Source organism: Heteronotia binoei, chromosome 4 (assembly GCF_032191835.1).
Source record: "Heteronotia binoei isolate CCM8104 ecotype False Entrance Well chromosome 4, APGP_CSIRO_Hbin_v1, whole genome shotgun sequence".
Taxonomy (NCBI): Eukaryota; Metazoa; Chordata; class Lepidosauria; order Squamata; family Gekkonidae; genus Heteronotia; species Heteronotia binoei.
In genome coordinates, this window is record NC_083226.1 from 94516940 (window position 1) to 94533869 (window position 16930).

General features: G+C 44.6%; 1 protein-coding gene across 2 annotated transcripts in view; it reads right to left on the minus strand.

The window, feature by feature from the left end:
* Window positions 1-3873: 3873 nt before the first annotated feature.
* ZNF475 (zinc finger protein 475) overlaps window positions 3874-16930 on the minus strand; it is a 117236-nt gene continuing 104179 nt past the window's right edge. For both annotated transcript variants that reach the window (XM_060236420.1, XM_060236421.1), the window contains 2 exons: window positions 8744-8924; window positions 3874-4120 (listed from right to left, as the gene is read on the minus strand). In XM_060236420.1, the coding sequence (XP_060092403.1) occupies window positions 3969-4120; window positions 8744-8924 (333 nt within the window). In that variant the 3' untranslated portion in view covers window positions 3874-3968. The remainder of the gene's footprint in view (window positions 4121-8743; window positions 8925-16930) is intronic.

Genomic DNA, 16930 nt, shown 5'->3' on the forward strand with positions numbered 1-16930 from the left:
GTTCGCCTTCAAACCAAAAATAGAGGCCGAACTAGACCGCCTCACTGCCCAAAGGGTCCTGGAGCCGGTGGATTACGCCACCTGGGAGACGCCCATCGTAACCCCGATTAAGCCGAACGGGGAGGTGCGGATCTGTGCCGACTACAAGTGCACAATAAATAAGGCACTGCAGGACAACCCCTACCCAGTGCCGGTGGTGAGCCACGTCTTGGCTGCCCTAGCGGGGTCTAAGATCTTCGGGAAGCTGGACCTGGCACAGGCCTACCAACAGCTCCTGGTAGATACTAAGACGGTGGAGGCCCAAACTATTGTGACACACAGGGGGGCCTTCTGAGTGCGGAGGCTACAGTTTGGGGTTAGCGTTGCTCCGGGGATTTTCCAAAGTATAATGGACGCTCTCCTTAAAGGGATCCCCGGAGTCCAACCGTTCTTCGATGACGTTTTAATCGCTGCCCCGGACTCCGAAGAATTCGGCAACCGCCTAAGAGAGGTGCTCCACCGATTCCAGGCAGCGGGTCTCAAGGTCAAGAGGGAGAAATGCTTGCTGGGGGTACCACGGGTGGAGTTCCTGGGTTTCGCCGTAGACGCAGCGGGAATCCACCCAACGGAGGAAAAGACCCGAGCCATCGTGCAAGCCCCGGCCCCCACCTGCAAAGCGGAGCTACAAAGCTTCTTGGGGGTGCTTAATTTTTACCATTCATTCCTCCCCCACAAGGCAGCCCTAGCAGAACCCCTACACCGGTTGCTGGACAAAAAAGCCCCTTGGGTTTGGGGCAAACAACAAGCCGCCGCGTTTCAGGCGGTCAAGGACGTCCTGATGTCCAATGCGGTGCTCCACCATTTTGACGAGGGCCTCCCCGTCATCCTGGCTTGCGATGCGTCGCCTTATGGGTTGGGAGCAGTCCTGGGGCACCAACTCCCGGACGGGAGGGAGGTACCGGTAGCGTACTACTCCCGCACACTCACACCGGCCGAGCGCAATTACGCACAGATAGACAAGGAGGCTCTGGCAATCGTGGCGGGGGTCCGCAAGTTCCATGATTATCTGTATGGGCGGAGGTTCACAATAGCTACGGACCATAAGCCACTCTTAGGTCTGTTGGCCCCAGACCGCCAAACCCCCCAAATACTCTCACAGCGCGTGTTGAGGTGGAACCAATTCCTCAACTCATACACATACACACTGGTCCACCGGGCCGGCAAGGCGATGGGCCACACAGACGCGCTCAGCCGTTTGCCTCTACCCGTCACAGAACCTGACCCAGCCCCTGCACACCTGGTCATGTTGGTTGAATCCCTCCTGGAACAGCCCCTCCACGCTGCAGAGATCGCAAAGGCTACAGGGAGGAACAAAACACTGGCAAGGGTTCTCGACTGGGTGGTGAGGGGGTGGCCAGAAGGGAACATGGGGGAAGAGTTTAAGCCCTACAAAATGAGGAGAGAGGAGCTAGCAGCCCACAAAGGGTGCATCTTATGGGGAAGCAGGGTGGTGGTTCCCCCCCCCCCCGCTGCAGAAGCGAGTTCTGGAGTCACTCCACGAGACCCACCCTGGCATAGTCAGGATGAAGGCTCTAGCCAGGAGCTACGTCTGGTGGCCGGGGATGGATGAGGAGATCGAGAACTGGGTGCGGAGGTTCAGCGCATGTCAGGAGTCACGCCCCGAGACACCGAGCGCCCCGGTCACACGGTGGGAAACCACTAGGAAACCCTGGTCCAGGCTCCACTTAGACTTTGCGGGGCCCTTCCAGGGACAGATCTTTCTGATCATGGTGGACGCCTATACCAAATGGCTGGAGGTCATTCCAGTAGCATCCACTTCATCAGCAGCCACAATACGGGCACTGCGCCGGGCCCTTAGCACCCATCGTATTCCGGACACTATAGTCACAGACAACGGGGCGGCTTTCACCTCTGGGGACTTTCAGGCATCCCTGCAGAGGTACCTGATTAGACACAGAAGGTCTGCCCCGTTCCACCCGGCCACCAACGGACAGGCGGAGCGAATGGTCCGAACGACCAAGGAAGCCCTGGGCCGGATAGTGCAGGGTGACTGGGACCACAGACTAGCCGCCTTCCTGTTCGACAACTGGGTAACCCCCAACCCGGTCACGGGGGTGAGCCCGGCAGAACTTCTCATGGGGCGCAAACTCATCACGAGGCTCGACAGGCTACACCCCGACCAAGCCTCGGACATCCGAGGGTCCCCGGAGGTCCGGGAGGCAGCCTGAGGGTTCTTCGTGGGGGACCCCGTGTTCGCACGAAACTATGCCCAGGGACCCATGTGGGTGGCGGGTCAGGTGAGGCAGGTAATTGGGACCCGTCATTACGAGGTATCCACAGAGGGGGGCCAGACTCTTCGGTGGCACATCGACCAGCTGCGCCGCCGCACACTACCGGAAGGGCCGATCGACATGGAGGAGGAAGTACCAGGGGGAGAGCTGGCTAGGGGCCTGCCAGAGGCCACAGCGCCAGCACCGACCCTGCCTGCCAGCGAACTCCCTGGACCAGCAGAGGCCGAGCGACCCACAGAGATCGACCAGCAACCCACAGCAGCCTCGGCCCCCGGAGAGACTCCCGCGGCCAAAGCAGCGCCGACACCACAGGCAGCTCCTAGACGATCCACCCGGGAGCGCCGACCTCCCGCCTACCTAAGAGACTATGTACAGCAACTAGGGGGGGGAGGGGTGTAGTGTATCCAGATAACGATACAACGCAATAACACAATAACATAAAACCAGCCAGCGCGACCCTGCGCGGAGCGACCAGGCTGTCCCCGGGTTGCTCAGCGCAGGGCGCGAACTCCCAGCCAATCACCAGCTGTGGCGGGAAGTTCAACAGGCCAGGATTGGGCTGGCCTGTCTGGAGGGAGGTTCCCGGAGTTGTACATAAGCGGGACCCGGCCCGCGTGTTCTCTCTCTTGTAACGTGCCTCCATTAAAGCATGTTGCCCTACCAACGTCTCCTGTCCCAGTACGTTACACTACTACTACTGCTATTACTACTAAAATAATCTTGCACATAGACAGTTAGATTTCAGGAAACAGGACTTTTGAAAGCCACCAGACAAAGATTCCACCTGGGCCTCCCAATAAGTCCCTGATCCAAACCTTGTTTTGGTTATTGTAAATTTTGTTTTTAATATTTTATGTTGTTTTTATTTGTTGTTAGCCGCCTTGAACCCATCAGGGGAGGGCGGGATATAAATCTGATTAAATAAATAAATAAATTTGTCTAATTTTGTAATTTTATATTTCTACATACATATCTGTACCAATACAGGACACACTTCTTACATCTGATGAAGTAGACTGTAGTTCAGAAAAACTTTACATCATAATAAATCCTTACTAAGTAAATCAGTAAGAAACTGCAATTGTTTACTGGAGTATCTTATTGTAAAATGAGTTCAAATAACAGATTAGGGCTTTTTGTGGAGAGGGAAGTAACCGTAACCTTCAGAACCTGTATACAAGGCTGACAATTGGATGAAGATATTTGTAAAGCCTAAAATATATATTCAAGACACGTCATGTAAGAAGGTTGCTGAAACTTTTATTGCCCTTTCCCCCCAAAAAGGCATTTTAACTAAAAATTAAAAATTAAAAATAAGTGGAAGGGGGAGAAATAATGACTGAATTTTACACATGATTAACTGAATTATAAGCACTTTGTAATGGAGTGTGGTATGTAGAACAGTGGTATTCATTACATAATCTCTAGGCTACAATCTGCCCCATGGGCTGCAGTCTGGTGGTGGGGCTTGGACTCCTATTATAATGAAACACATGATCAGTATCATTGTTGCAAAACACCAGTAGAATAACAATGTTTCACCTATGTAATAATTGCATGATAATTATTAACAGGGCATGTTTATATTATTATGATTGCTCAATGTTGAAACCTATGTTCAATATTTTGTGATGGCAATTTTGTTCTTTAAAGTTTTGGCTAGAAAGCGGGAACTTTTTATTTTGGGATCTTCAGTTTACATGACCGCTGGTGGACGATCAGTCTGTCTGGCAGGAAGGTACGACCACAAATATCACATGGAACTAACTGGCTCTGGGCGCTGTTCCAGGCAGACTCATTTAAAGCATCAAGATCATAGTAACCTTTGGCTGGAAAATTAAAGAGAGAAAATATCGTTTTCATTCTACAGAACCACATTCAACTTTGCATGGAAAATATTTTCAGGAAATACCTGTTGACTGAGCCTTTCAGTTTTAACTAAATCATACAGCTGGGGTTGGGAGTGGGAAAGGCCTACAAAACACAGTTCATTGTCTCTGGGGTCAAACAAAGTTAACTACAAGCTGAAGCATCTTGTATATATGGATAAAACATTTTACCATGTGTTATGTTACACATTCTTTACTAATTGTTAACATATTTGCCTATACTTCAATATCAGCCAATTTCACCACTTGGCTGTTTTACAAATCTGGCTTAATGAACCAGTGTTATCTGACCAAAGTAATGGAAGAAAAAGCACACAATGTTCTCTGCATTGCTATGTCCTCCGCTTTCTCTCCTCCCCTGTTGTTCTTGAGGTAAAGGATCCAATTTAGGCTAATGTTTTTTGTTTTTGTATTTTTGCTGTCAGTGTGACTTAGAGCAGGTTTACTTGAAGACCAGCTGGCCCAATGAGCAAACTTTAAAGTCCACCATCTCACCCTCCGTGCTATGTAGGGTTGCCGATCCCCAGGTGGAGCCAGAGGATGCCGATTTGGAGCCCCTTCAGGGTTATCAGAAAGTGGGGGGGAGGGAAATGTCTGCTGGGCACTCCGCTATACCCTATGGAGACCGATTCCCATAGGGTATAATGGAGAATCAATTTGTGGCTTTTTGGGACTCTGGGGGGAGGGCTCTTTTTTAAAGGTAGTGGCACCAAATTTTCAGCATAGCATCTGGTGCCTCTCCTCAAAACACCTCTCATGTTTCAGAAAGTTTGGACCAGGGGTTCAATTCTATGAGCCACAAAAGAAGGTGCACCTACCCTTCAATATATCCAATGAAGGGAAGGGATTTAAAAGGCATGCGTTCACTTTAAATGTGATGGCCAAAACTCCTTTCAGAGATCAATCATGCTTGTCACACCCTTGCTCCTGGCTCCACCCCCAAAGTCCACAGATATTTCTTGAGTCAGACTTGGCAACCCTACTGCTATGTCCCTGCAATAAAGACTAGAAACTGAGATTGATTGAATGCATTTGAAATAATATGATTTGTATCAAAACCCTTTGCTTTCTATGTGTCTTCAAATGTGTATCAAAGCTCATTTCCCTTCTACATTTAGCTGAGAGTGTTTAACAGCTGTATAAGCTTGTACCAATGGCATCTATACCTTCTAATCCTCTTTGGCAGTGCCTGGCAAGAAAACTGTATAGCTTTATTTGAAACAGGAAGTAGCTTGCCTTTGCCAAAGGGTATGGTATTTTAGGCAATAACTGTAGTGCATTGCCTGGATTTTGTGCACACAGGGCCCAGATATGTCTAAAACTTTTAAAAAGTTCTTAGTTGATTATATAACAGACAAAAAAAATGGATCTTTCCATAAGGCCCCATGTAGTTGTAATATGATTTATATCAGATGCTTCATATGCAAACAGTAAGTCTTAGATCTTTTAAAGTGCCTGTTCCTAATATTCATTTTCACTGGATGAGTTAACAACGGGTGTTTCTTTTTTGACTGAAGCATGTATCCTTTTCATTGGCAGGAAATGAATGTGTATTTTTTGTGCCTTGGAAAATTCTGGGGCAGACAGCACATTGCAGTGCAGCTGTGATAGGACAATAGTCTTCTCTCTGTTGCATGCTGCCTTGGGGAAGGGGTGCTGTGCAGCAGAGACAGCAAGGAAGGAAACAGTCCTGCTAGCCATTTCCTCCTGAAAATATAATTTTAAAGACCTTTATAGTATAGGGCCCTCATACTTACTGAATCAAATCTACTGATATACCCTCATGTACCATCTATGGTCCAAGACAGCTTTCTCCTTGGGGAGCCTTCTCTTAGAATTATCTGTCAAGTAACAGGCTACAAGTTTTCTCTGTGGAAGGCCCATGCTCTAGAATGGCTTACCAGAGTGATTGCAGAGAACACCTTCATTAGCTGCATTCAGAAAGACATGTAAGGCAGTTCTGTTTCAAAGGATGTTTGGAGAATAAACTGTTTGGACTAGGGTTGCTAGGTCTGACTCAAGAAATATCTGGGGACTTTGAGGATGGAGCCTGGAGCAAGGGTGTGACAAGCATGATTGAACTCTGGCCATCACATTTAAAGGGACTATGTTTCTTTTAAGCCTTCCTTCCATTTGGAAATGATGAAGGATAGAGGCACCTTCTTTTGTGGCTCATAGAATTGGATCCACTGATCCAATCTTTTTGAAATGTAGTGGGTGTTTTGAGGAGAGGCACTAGATGCTATGCTGAAAATTTGGTGCCTCTACCTCAAAAAACACCCCCCAGAGCCCCAGATACTCACAAATCTGGGGGCCAGTGGGTTATGCAACATCATAATATATGGTATGTAAAGTGCTGATTAGATTCTGAGCTCAGTGCTGTAACTGATTTTATTATGATTTTAGCTGTTCTTGTTTGCTTTATTACTGCATATTTGATATACTCTGCCCTGAGCGGGTATGGGGAGAAGGGTGGCCACAGCAGCATATGTTGCCAGAGTCTGCCTTTCAAAGCAGCCATGTTCTCTAAGGGAACTGATCTCTCTTTTCTGGCGATCAGATGTCATTTCAGGAAATCTCAAGGCCACGGCTTGAGATTGGCAACCATAGCATGAGAACTCCTGCTCTTATTCCCACTGCCACTCAGTTGGGCTGCAGGAGAAAAATGGGAGGGGGAAGCAGCATTGCTGGCTACATGATATACTAACTTATGGCACAGCATAACTGAAAAGTAATGTCATTGTGTTACCAGCAAGACTCTAGCATTTGCAGCTAGGGCAGTTCTGGCAAGTGACTGGAAAACTTACTCTCTTTAACTGGCTCCTGAAGGTACAGGAGTACAGTATTAGGGATAAATTGTCAGATTGTCTGACCCAAGGTGAAACAGACCCTTATACCTCAACATTTGTGTCCAGTTGGTTTCCATTCCTTGAATTTCTAGCTCATAAACCAGAATTTGCATCAATCCTGGAAGCTATCAACATTATTTACTAACTTTCTTATGTTTTTAAAATCCTATAGGTGAAGTTTTGAATTTGCCAGGTATTTTCTTTTATTTTTCCCAAATATTTTGATCCTATCTCTATGTATTTGTCTTCAATCCCTGGTTATTTCTAATTGTATTTGACTTATCTATGTATGTATATATGTATTCATATTTCTTTCAATTTGGTTTATTTAAAAAAAGACTCTAGCATTTGACCTAAACTTTATGTTTTGCTGAATGTTAGAGTTTCACCAATGCAATACAGTGATGTTACTTCCTGTCACATTGGAAGTGATGTCATTGTGTCACTGGCAATATCCTTATGCTGCTGGCAAGGTCCCCCACCCAATTGATAAGTCTCTCACTGTTTGCCAGTGGCTGGAAACCCTATCAACTATGTGTTATTTTTGTCGTTAAAGGACTGTTGCGTTGCCTTCTGTGCCCTTGCAACTTCTTGGTTTGTTTTGTTTTTAAGGGGCCTTGAGACAAAGAAGATAAGGCAGAACATAAATATTTTAGATAATTTAACAGACTAGCACATTTTGCATGTGCAGGCCAGCTTCTCAACCCTATGGCACTGGAACAAGCTGGCCCAAAGTTTTGCTAGGGTTGCCAACCTCCAGGTGGAACCTGGAGATTTCCCAGAATTACAACTACTCTCTCGACTACAAAGTTCAGTTTCCCTGGAGAACATGGCTGCTTTGAAGGGTAGCCTCTATGATATTATACCCTACTGATCTCCCTTCCCTCCCTAAACTCAGCCTTCCTCAGGCTCTATCCTAGAGGTACCAGATCTCCAGGAATTTCTGCACCTGGAGTTGGCAACTGTAAGTATTGTACAAGCCTCTAATTATGTCTTCATTGCTCTGAGATCCACTCACATGCACATATACTGAGCCTGCTTGCAGGGAGGGTGGAAATCGAGTAATAAAATAAATAAGAAGTGTACATCATGTACTTGCTCTTCTAATTGCAGAACCAGGAAGAAGATAGGAAGCAATTAAGTTCTTAACTTCCAAAGTGGCAAAAATACCAGAACTGCAGGATGAAGAGTAAACTACTGATATGTGCTACAGAGATTTTCCTTGAATTCAGAAGCATATCTTGATCCAGTGTAAACCCGCTCCATAGAGTAGGAATCTGGCAAACCCCTCTTGTTAGTGCAGCATTTGTGCTGGCTCTCCATATGCCATGAAGGTTGAGTTGGTGATCCTGGGCCAACCACTCTGTATCTAATTAACCTACTTTACTGGACAACAAAATGCGGAATGGAGAGCGATGTTGTTAGCTGCTTTAGGCCCCCATTCGGAAGTAAAACCAAGTTTTAAAAAGCTAAATAAATAAATGCTACAGAATTTGTTAGATTCACTTGTCCATTTATTTTATGGTAAGGAGTTTATGAAAGTGACTAATACACGTGTTCATAAATACAAAAACCACATTGAGTTTGTAAGATAAAATAAACTAAATTCCAACACAGTCAAAAACTAAAATGACATCAGCACTTAATGGATATGAAGCTGCCTCATCACCCCTTCACTTCCTACATTAAACATTTTAGATGAGATGGAATTTACCTCCTATGGATCTGATCTCTGGCTTCTTGGGTTCAGGTCTTCGTAAATGTTTTGGCAGTTGGTCATTCTCAATGTGCCATTTTTTCAGACACTGTGGTTCATGGATGCTTATTGATTTAGTTCCATACTCACGCCCACAAATGTAACAAATGACAGTTGGAGGTCGCCTTATTACTGCAGACTGTGGGCAACAAGTAAAATGAAAAGCCAATTAATTTGAGAAAATAACATAAATTTTAGAACAATCTTATTGAAAGGAATACTATTGTCACAGTGAGGGGAGAGGAACCAGACAGGTTCAATATGCTTTATGCCACATTTTAATTCCTAGAAATATATCACGAACCATGGAAATTAAAATAAATTAAAAATTAAAAAAAACATGGAAATTAAAAGAAAATAAAAAATAAAACATACTATGCCATGTGATGCAAATAAACAATATTGTTATAATAAACACTTATCCAAAATGTTAGTGTCCAGTATTATTGTTTCTATATAAATACTTACACAACCTCTATCTAATCAGAAAATTCACATGTCCTGATCCACTATTCCAAAACAAACATTTCTAAAAATAGTGGGAGAAAAATATTCATTAATCCATATATGAACCCAACAGATCAAATTCACTATATATAGTCTGTTTCAAACTTGAGTTCTTTTTAGGGGTTAAGTGGGTGCTCTTTTGTAATGCAAAAGTATTGAAGAAGAAAAAATACGGCCTTCCATGGTGAAAGTTTTGATGAATTCTCCAGCACTGGAATAGTCAAAGTCACGTTTTTCTTTCTCTCCCCAAGAAGGTCAGAGCGCCTGCTCCGGCTGCAACGCCACTGAGGATGTTCTCTGCAGCTGAGAATGAAACGTCTGGAAGGAAAACTTTCTCCAGTAGAACACGGCATTTGAGCCCGAAAGATTCTACAAACCCTAATTATTTGAATCCATCTATTAATCTGCCACCAGGCCTTGGCAAGGTCAGATTTTCCCTGAGAATCATGGGGAATGGCATAGTTGCCATGATTTCAAAGTTTGTGTAGTTACAAAATGACCACTGAATATTCCCAAAAATTCCTAAGGAAAGTGTCCCAATATTGCTGAACAATACACATCAAATCATAACAAGATTATTACATTCATAGAACCCAATAAATGGAAAATCTCCACAATTTTAGTTTTCACAATCAAATAATATATATATATATTATATAATTCCATCAGTGTCAAATGATGAATGACTGAACCATCATCCAAAACACAACAGGGCGCTATCAGGGAAGGGGGTGGGGGGTGGGATGAAGAAACAACAGAAGCATGAGGTGGCATCACCTACGCACAAAAAACATAAATCATGAAAGGAAAGGAACGTCATGGATTGGCAATCACAACGAGAAGGCTACATTAAACCTCACTGCCTGTTTCCCCTAACATTATAACATTTCTACATTATTATGAAAAAAATTAGCTTTGTAATGTGATCAAAACTATGTTAAAAATTAGCAGATTGCTCAGGGGACAACCTGAGGGAGGTGGAGGGTGGGAGGTGGAATGAACACATGATGCTGATGACACAAAAGGACAGTGGTAACAAAATTCAAATTTGGGAAATCCTTAATGGAAAAAGACAGGTTGCTTACCTGTAACTGTAGATCTTCGAGTGGTCATCTGTTCATTCACACTCATGGGATAGAGTGCCTGCGCCGATCCCTGAATCGGTATCTGAAAAGCCCAGGATTTTTCCACGCTCGGCGCCAATGGGCATGCGCAGGCGTCCCAGTACGCACGCTCACCGGCGCCAGCGCGGTGATCCCGCCAGTTCCTTCTTGACCGCTGGAAGCCCCTACTGGAGGGAGACCATCAGCAGTGGGGAAGGAGGGCGGATAGTGTGAATGCACAGATGACCACTCAAAGATTTACAGTTACAGGTAAGCAACCTGTCTATCTTCTTTGTGGTCTCTGTGCTTCACACTCATGGGAGATTAGCAAGCAAGACATACCTGGAGGCGGGAAGATGGTCAACCAGAAGAAACAGCTTGCAACACTGCAGTTCCCAACTGAGTCCTCTGCTGAGCATGCACATCCAGCACGTAGTGCTTCATAAAGGCATGCAGGGAAGACCAGGTGGCAGCCTTGCAAACATCAGTCAGAGACACGCCTTTCAGGAACGCCACTGAGGTCGCCATCACTCTTGTAGAGTGTCCACGAATAGGCCCAGGTAATGGCTTTTTTGCCAACAAATAACAGAGTTTAATAGTCTCAGTGAGCCATTTTGAGAGTCTCTGAGACAAAATCCTGGAACCTAACTTAGGGGCAGCATATGAAACAAAAAGCTGCTTGTCCTTACGAAAACTTAAATAAAACGACAAAGCACGCTTTACATCCAAAGCATGCAACCTACATTCCTCATCCGAGGAAGGCATAGGGTAAAAAGTGGGCAACCAAACTTCTAAGTTGAGGTGGAACTGAGAGACCACCTTAGGAAGAAAAGCAATGTCCGGAGCTGAGGAAACTCCAGCCTCCCAAAAAACAAGGTAGGGATAATCACAACGCATCGCCGTGAGCTCTCCTACACAACGTGCTGATGTGATAGCAACCAAAAATGCAGTTTTCCATGAGAGGAGTTGCAAAGAGCACGTGGCCATCGGCTCAAAAGGGCGACAAGTTAGTTTGTCCAGCACCAATGTTAAGTCCCACAACTGCGGGGGCGATCTTGATGGTGGATGCAGCATAAACAAACCCCTCAAAAACTTCTTAGAATGAGGGTATGCAAAAACAGAATATCCCTCCACTGGATTATGAAATGCAGATATTGCTGCCAAATAAACCTTAATGGAGGAGAAAACAAGGCCAGCATCCACTAGGGATAACAAAAAGTCAAAAATTACTGACAATCCCACCCTGCTAGGTGAAACTGAAGGGTCAGCTAAGGACTGAAGGAACTAATGCCACTTCCTGTCATAGGAAGCGTGGGTGGAAGGTTTCCTACTATTCATGAGGACTTGCTGGACTCTGTTAGAGAACTGCAAGGGTCGATGAGCCACGCTGTCAACTTCAGGTGGGGCACGTTGTGATGGAGTACGTGACCACCCTGGGCTGACAGGAGGTTCGGTTCTGCCGGAAACTGGTAAAAGACCCCCCCCCCCCCCCTCGACAGTTGGAGCAGGATCGAGAACCAGTTCTGGCGAGGCCACCAGGGAGTCACCAGGATGCAGCATGGTCTCTCTCTTGCTATCTTGTTGACCACCTTCGTCAACAACGGCAGAGGTGGAAACAGAAGGAACTGAGCTTCCCAAGGAAGCAGAAGACCGTCTCCCAGTGACTCTGGATCCGCTCCCCCTCTGGAATAGAACAGAGGACACTTCTTGTTCTCGGCCGTGGCAAAGACATCCAGCTGCAGGTACCCCCAAAGCTGGAATACAGGCTTGAGAAAGTGCCACTGCAGTTCCCACTCGTGTGGAGAAGCCGCACCCCTGCTGAGGGAGTCTGCCTGCATATTGAGGACCCCTGGAAGATGCGCAGCCTTCACAAAGATGTCGTATTGTAGACACTCCGACCAGAGATCCATCGCCAATGCACAGAGCCGATGAGAGACTGTCCCTCCCTGCCTGTTGATGTAGCACAGGGCAGTGGTATTATCTGTTAGTAGTGCTACAATCTTCCCTGCCACCAAGGGGCGTAAAGAGCGCAGGGCAAAATGAACCACCAGCAACTCTAGGTAATTTATGTGGCATTGAGTCAGTTTTGGCGGCCAAGGGCCCCCCACACACAGACCTTCCATGTGGGCCCCCCCACCCAATAAAGAAGCATCTGTTGTGATAGTCACAGTGGGAGTTGGGAGATGGAAGGGAGCTCCCTGACAGATGTTGCTCTCTGACTCCCACCATTGTAGCGTCTGAAGAATCACGGATGGGATGACAAACCTCTTTCGAGGTGAGTCTCTTTTTTTTTTTTAATGAACCAAAGTTTATTTCAGTCAACAAACATAATTTCCCAAAAAAAGAAAAAAACATATATCCACTGCGGTTCGAATATGGATAGGTTTAAACAACAAAGAATCAAAACTATAAACAAACCACCTCGATAGTATAACCTATCCCCAATCTTCCATATGGGGCTGAGTGCAGTATCAGACCAGTATCAAACATTTTATCTCCTCAACAAACTATCTTGCACCTAATGTCAGCAATATTACCTTTACCTCTAATATTACCTTTATATTTCATCTTCTCAACAATCTTTCTTATACACAATATCAACAATATTACCTTTACCTCTAATCATTTCTACCTTAGTTCCTTTTTAACCATATATAAAATTTTTCCCATTTTTTTATTGCTTCGGCTTTGGATATCCCTTTTAAGACATTTGAAAGAATATCCATCTCCGCAACTTGCAGTATTTTATCTACCACCTCCTCAAGTTTTGGATACTCTTTTTGTCTCCAATGCTTGGCGTATACTATTCTTGCCGCTGTTAGGACATATATTAAGTATTCATCCTCCTGAGGGACTTCCTTCCTCACTAATGAAAGTAACATCGCTTCAGGTTTGAGCTGCCAATTTATGTTTAGCATCGTCTTCAGCATCTCAAAAATTTTAATCCAAAATTTCTTTGCCAATTTGCATGTCCACCAAAGGTGGAAAAATGAACCAGTCTTTGACCCACATTTCCAACATGTAGGTGGGGTGGAGGTATTAATCTTGTTTAATTGCAGTGGGGTGATGTGCTACCTGTGAAATAACTTAAAGAAGTTTTCTCTAAGATTAATTGGCTTAATCACTTTATAATTCATTTTCCAAAAACGTGACCATGTTTCTAAATCTATATTTTTCGTCAGGTTTTTGGACCATTTCAACATTACTTCCTTAACGACTTCATCCTCTAATTTCATCTGCATTATATAGTTATAAGTTTTTTTAATCACTTTATCCAGCTTGTTTGTTAAAATTTTATCGAAATCAAATTTGGAGCTAGTAAACCCAATCATTTTATCCTTATTGAATTTAGCCATTACCAGAGTCATGGTCCACCAGTCTAAGTTTATACCTTTCGCCTCTAATTCCTCTTTCCCCTTTATTTTATCATTTCCGTCTAGAAGGTCTTGGTATCTGACAATCTTAGAGTAGTCTCTTAACTGTGGCTGAATTGCGGCTTCAATAGGCGATATCCATCTCGGGACCTTACTGTATATATATTTTTTAAGTTTTTGCCAAACATTATGTAACCCTTTACGAATCAAATGATTGACAAAATACTTCTGTGTTTTATCCGCGTACCATAAATTAAAGTGCCAACCATTTTGGAGATCAAAGCCTTCCAAGGTTAGTATTCTTTTATTTTCAAGAGCTATCCAGTCACGCAACCAAACCACGCCACATGCTAAGTGATAGTTTTCCCAGTCTGGCAGACCTAAACCTCCATTTTCCTTGGTATCCGTTAAAATTTTCCATTTAATTCTCGGTTTCTTGTCTAACCAGATAAAGGATCTAATCATCTGTTCTAACTTGACCATAAAGATTTTTCTAGTTGCAAAATTAACCAGTTGAAATAAAAACAGCACCTTTGGTAGAATATACATCTTAATCAATGCTATTCTGCCCATAAAAGACAATTGCAAAGTACGCCATTTCTTTAACTTACATTCAAGTTGTTTTAACAGAGGTTCATAATTAAGTTCATAAATGTTACTACATTTACTACTCAACATTATCCCCAGATATCTTACTTTCGTTTCTCTCTGAAAACCTGTTCTCCTTTCAATCGTCTGGATATCTTGGGTAGAGATATTTTTTGTTAAGATCTTAGACTTTTTGTAGTTAATCTTTAATCCTGCAACTTGCCCGTAATCATTTAACTCTTTCAACACTTCATCGGTTGATTCTAATGGATCTTGTATAATTAAAACCAGATCATCAGCATATGCTAACACTTTATATACTTCATCTTTAATCTTTAAACCTTTTATTTCATTATTATTTCTTAAGGACTCCAATAAAATTTCTAAAGATAACACAAAAAGTAACGGAGAGAGTGGACAGCCTTGTCTGGTGCCTTTTCTTAAGTTAATTTCTTCTGTCAGGTCTCCGTTCACAATTATTTTAGCTCTTTGATCTTTATAAATGGCTTTCACATTTTGGATAAAGTCTACACCAAAATCCATCATCTTTAATTGACAAAACATAAAGTTCCAATCTAAGTTATCAAATGCCTTCTCCGCATCTAAAAAAAATAAAATAAAGCCAATTGTTTCTTTCCAGTAATTTCATAGTATTCTAATACATTTAATATAGTTCTTAGATTGGAGCTCATATGCCGTTTTGGTAGGAACCCTGTTTGATCTATGTGGATTAAATTACTTAATACCTTCTTTAGCCTGTTGGCCAAAATAGCTGAATATATTTTGTAATCCACGTTCAGTAGTGAGATTGGCCTATAGTTCCTAACCTCGTCTAATCCTTGAGTTGTTTTCGGGATAAGTGTTATATTCGCCAGTTTCCAGGAATCCAGTATGGAATGACAAACCTCTTTCGAGGTGAGTCTCTGAGTGGTCGAAACTGGCGAAGAAACCACAGTTGTAGGCCTCTCATCCTCAGTTTCACAAAAAGTAGCACGCTTGTCATTGCTGCCATCAGCCCCAGAATCTGCTGCAGCTGCTGCGCTGTGCTCCACTTTTGCCTCTGTAGAAGTCGCACCAGGCTGATAATGTCCCTTGCCCTCTGCGGAGGCAGGTACGCGCAATGCAGGTTCGTATCCAGCAAGGCCCTTATAAACTGCACTGTCCTTGATGGAGTAAGGTAAGATTTCTCCAAATTGACCTGCAACCCCAAGGTGTCGAGAAGACGTAGAGTGATGGCAATGTGGGTTGACAAACTTTCCTTCGACTCCGCCACAAGGAGCCAGTCGTCGATGTATGGGAAAATGACAACTCCTTGAAGACGGAGATGGGCAGCCACAACGCTCATCATCTTCGTAAACACCCGAGGTGCAGTGGACAGGCCAAATGGAAGAGCCTTGAACTGGAAGTGTTGAGAACCCACTGCAAACTGAAGGAAACGTCTGAACACCGGATGGATGCTGACATGGAAGTAGGCATTCTTGAGGTCCAGGGTCGCCATCCAGTCCCCTTGGTTGATGAGGGCAGGATAGTTTGCAGAGTGGACATTCTGAACTTCTGGTACAGAATAAATTTGTTCAGATTCCAAAGATCCATAATTGGTCTTAAATCCCGTCCCGCTTGGGGACCAGGAAGTACCGAGAGTAAAAACCTCCTGTCTTGGCCTCCATTGGAACTCTCTCTATGGCTTGTTTCTGTAGGAGGTTGTTCACCTCTGCCAGCAGAGGTGGGGAAGAGGGAGTGGTAATTACCATGGATTGGTTTGGAATCTGAACAAACTCTATTTTGTAGCCCTCCTATATGATGGACAGTGCCCACCTGTCTGTAGAGATCAACTCCCAGGCAGGTAGGAAAGGGTGGAGGCGGATAGACATAGAACCAGTGGGGACGATGACGCATGCCACGAGAAAGTCAAAGGCCCTGCTTTTGAGGACGAGTGCCCTTTATTTGCCAATGGCCTGGGAGCCATAACGGTTCCTGTTATTCCCCGAATATGGGGGCCTGCTGTCAGGTTGGGCAGAGCAAGGCCTCTGTTGTTGTTCGAGTGAGAACTTCTGATAGGTCTTTTTGGCCCAGGGTTTGTGCCACTGTTTTGCCTTGGAAGCTCTGGAGGTGGCCTGAATGCCCAAGTTCCTTGAAGTCTTCAGGCTTTTATCTATCTCCTGCAGTGCACTATCTGTGGTGGTGCTGAAGAGGCCGTCTCCCTCAAAGGGCAAGTCCTCCACAAACGCCCTAGTGTCTTGCTGAAGGGCTGTTGACCTTAGCCAGGAATGACGACGGAGGCACACAGCTGACGTGATGGTCTTCGCGGATGCATCCACCATGTGCTTTGCTGCAGCCAATTGTTGCTTGGCCACAGCAAAGCCTTCTTTTTGCAGCTTCCTTGCAGCAGTTTTCTTATCTTCACTCAGGGAAGAGAGGAGGGGGTAAGCCGAGTATTGTTATCTAGCCATGCATGCAGCATAGTTAGATACCTTTACTCCTAGGGCCCCTGCAGAGTAAACCTTTGTTCCCATGTTGTCCAGCTTCTTCCCCTCCTTGTCAGGTGGGGAGGAGTGGACCTTACCCGCCTCGGA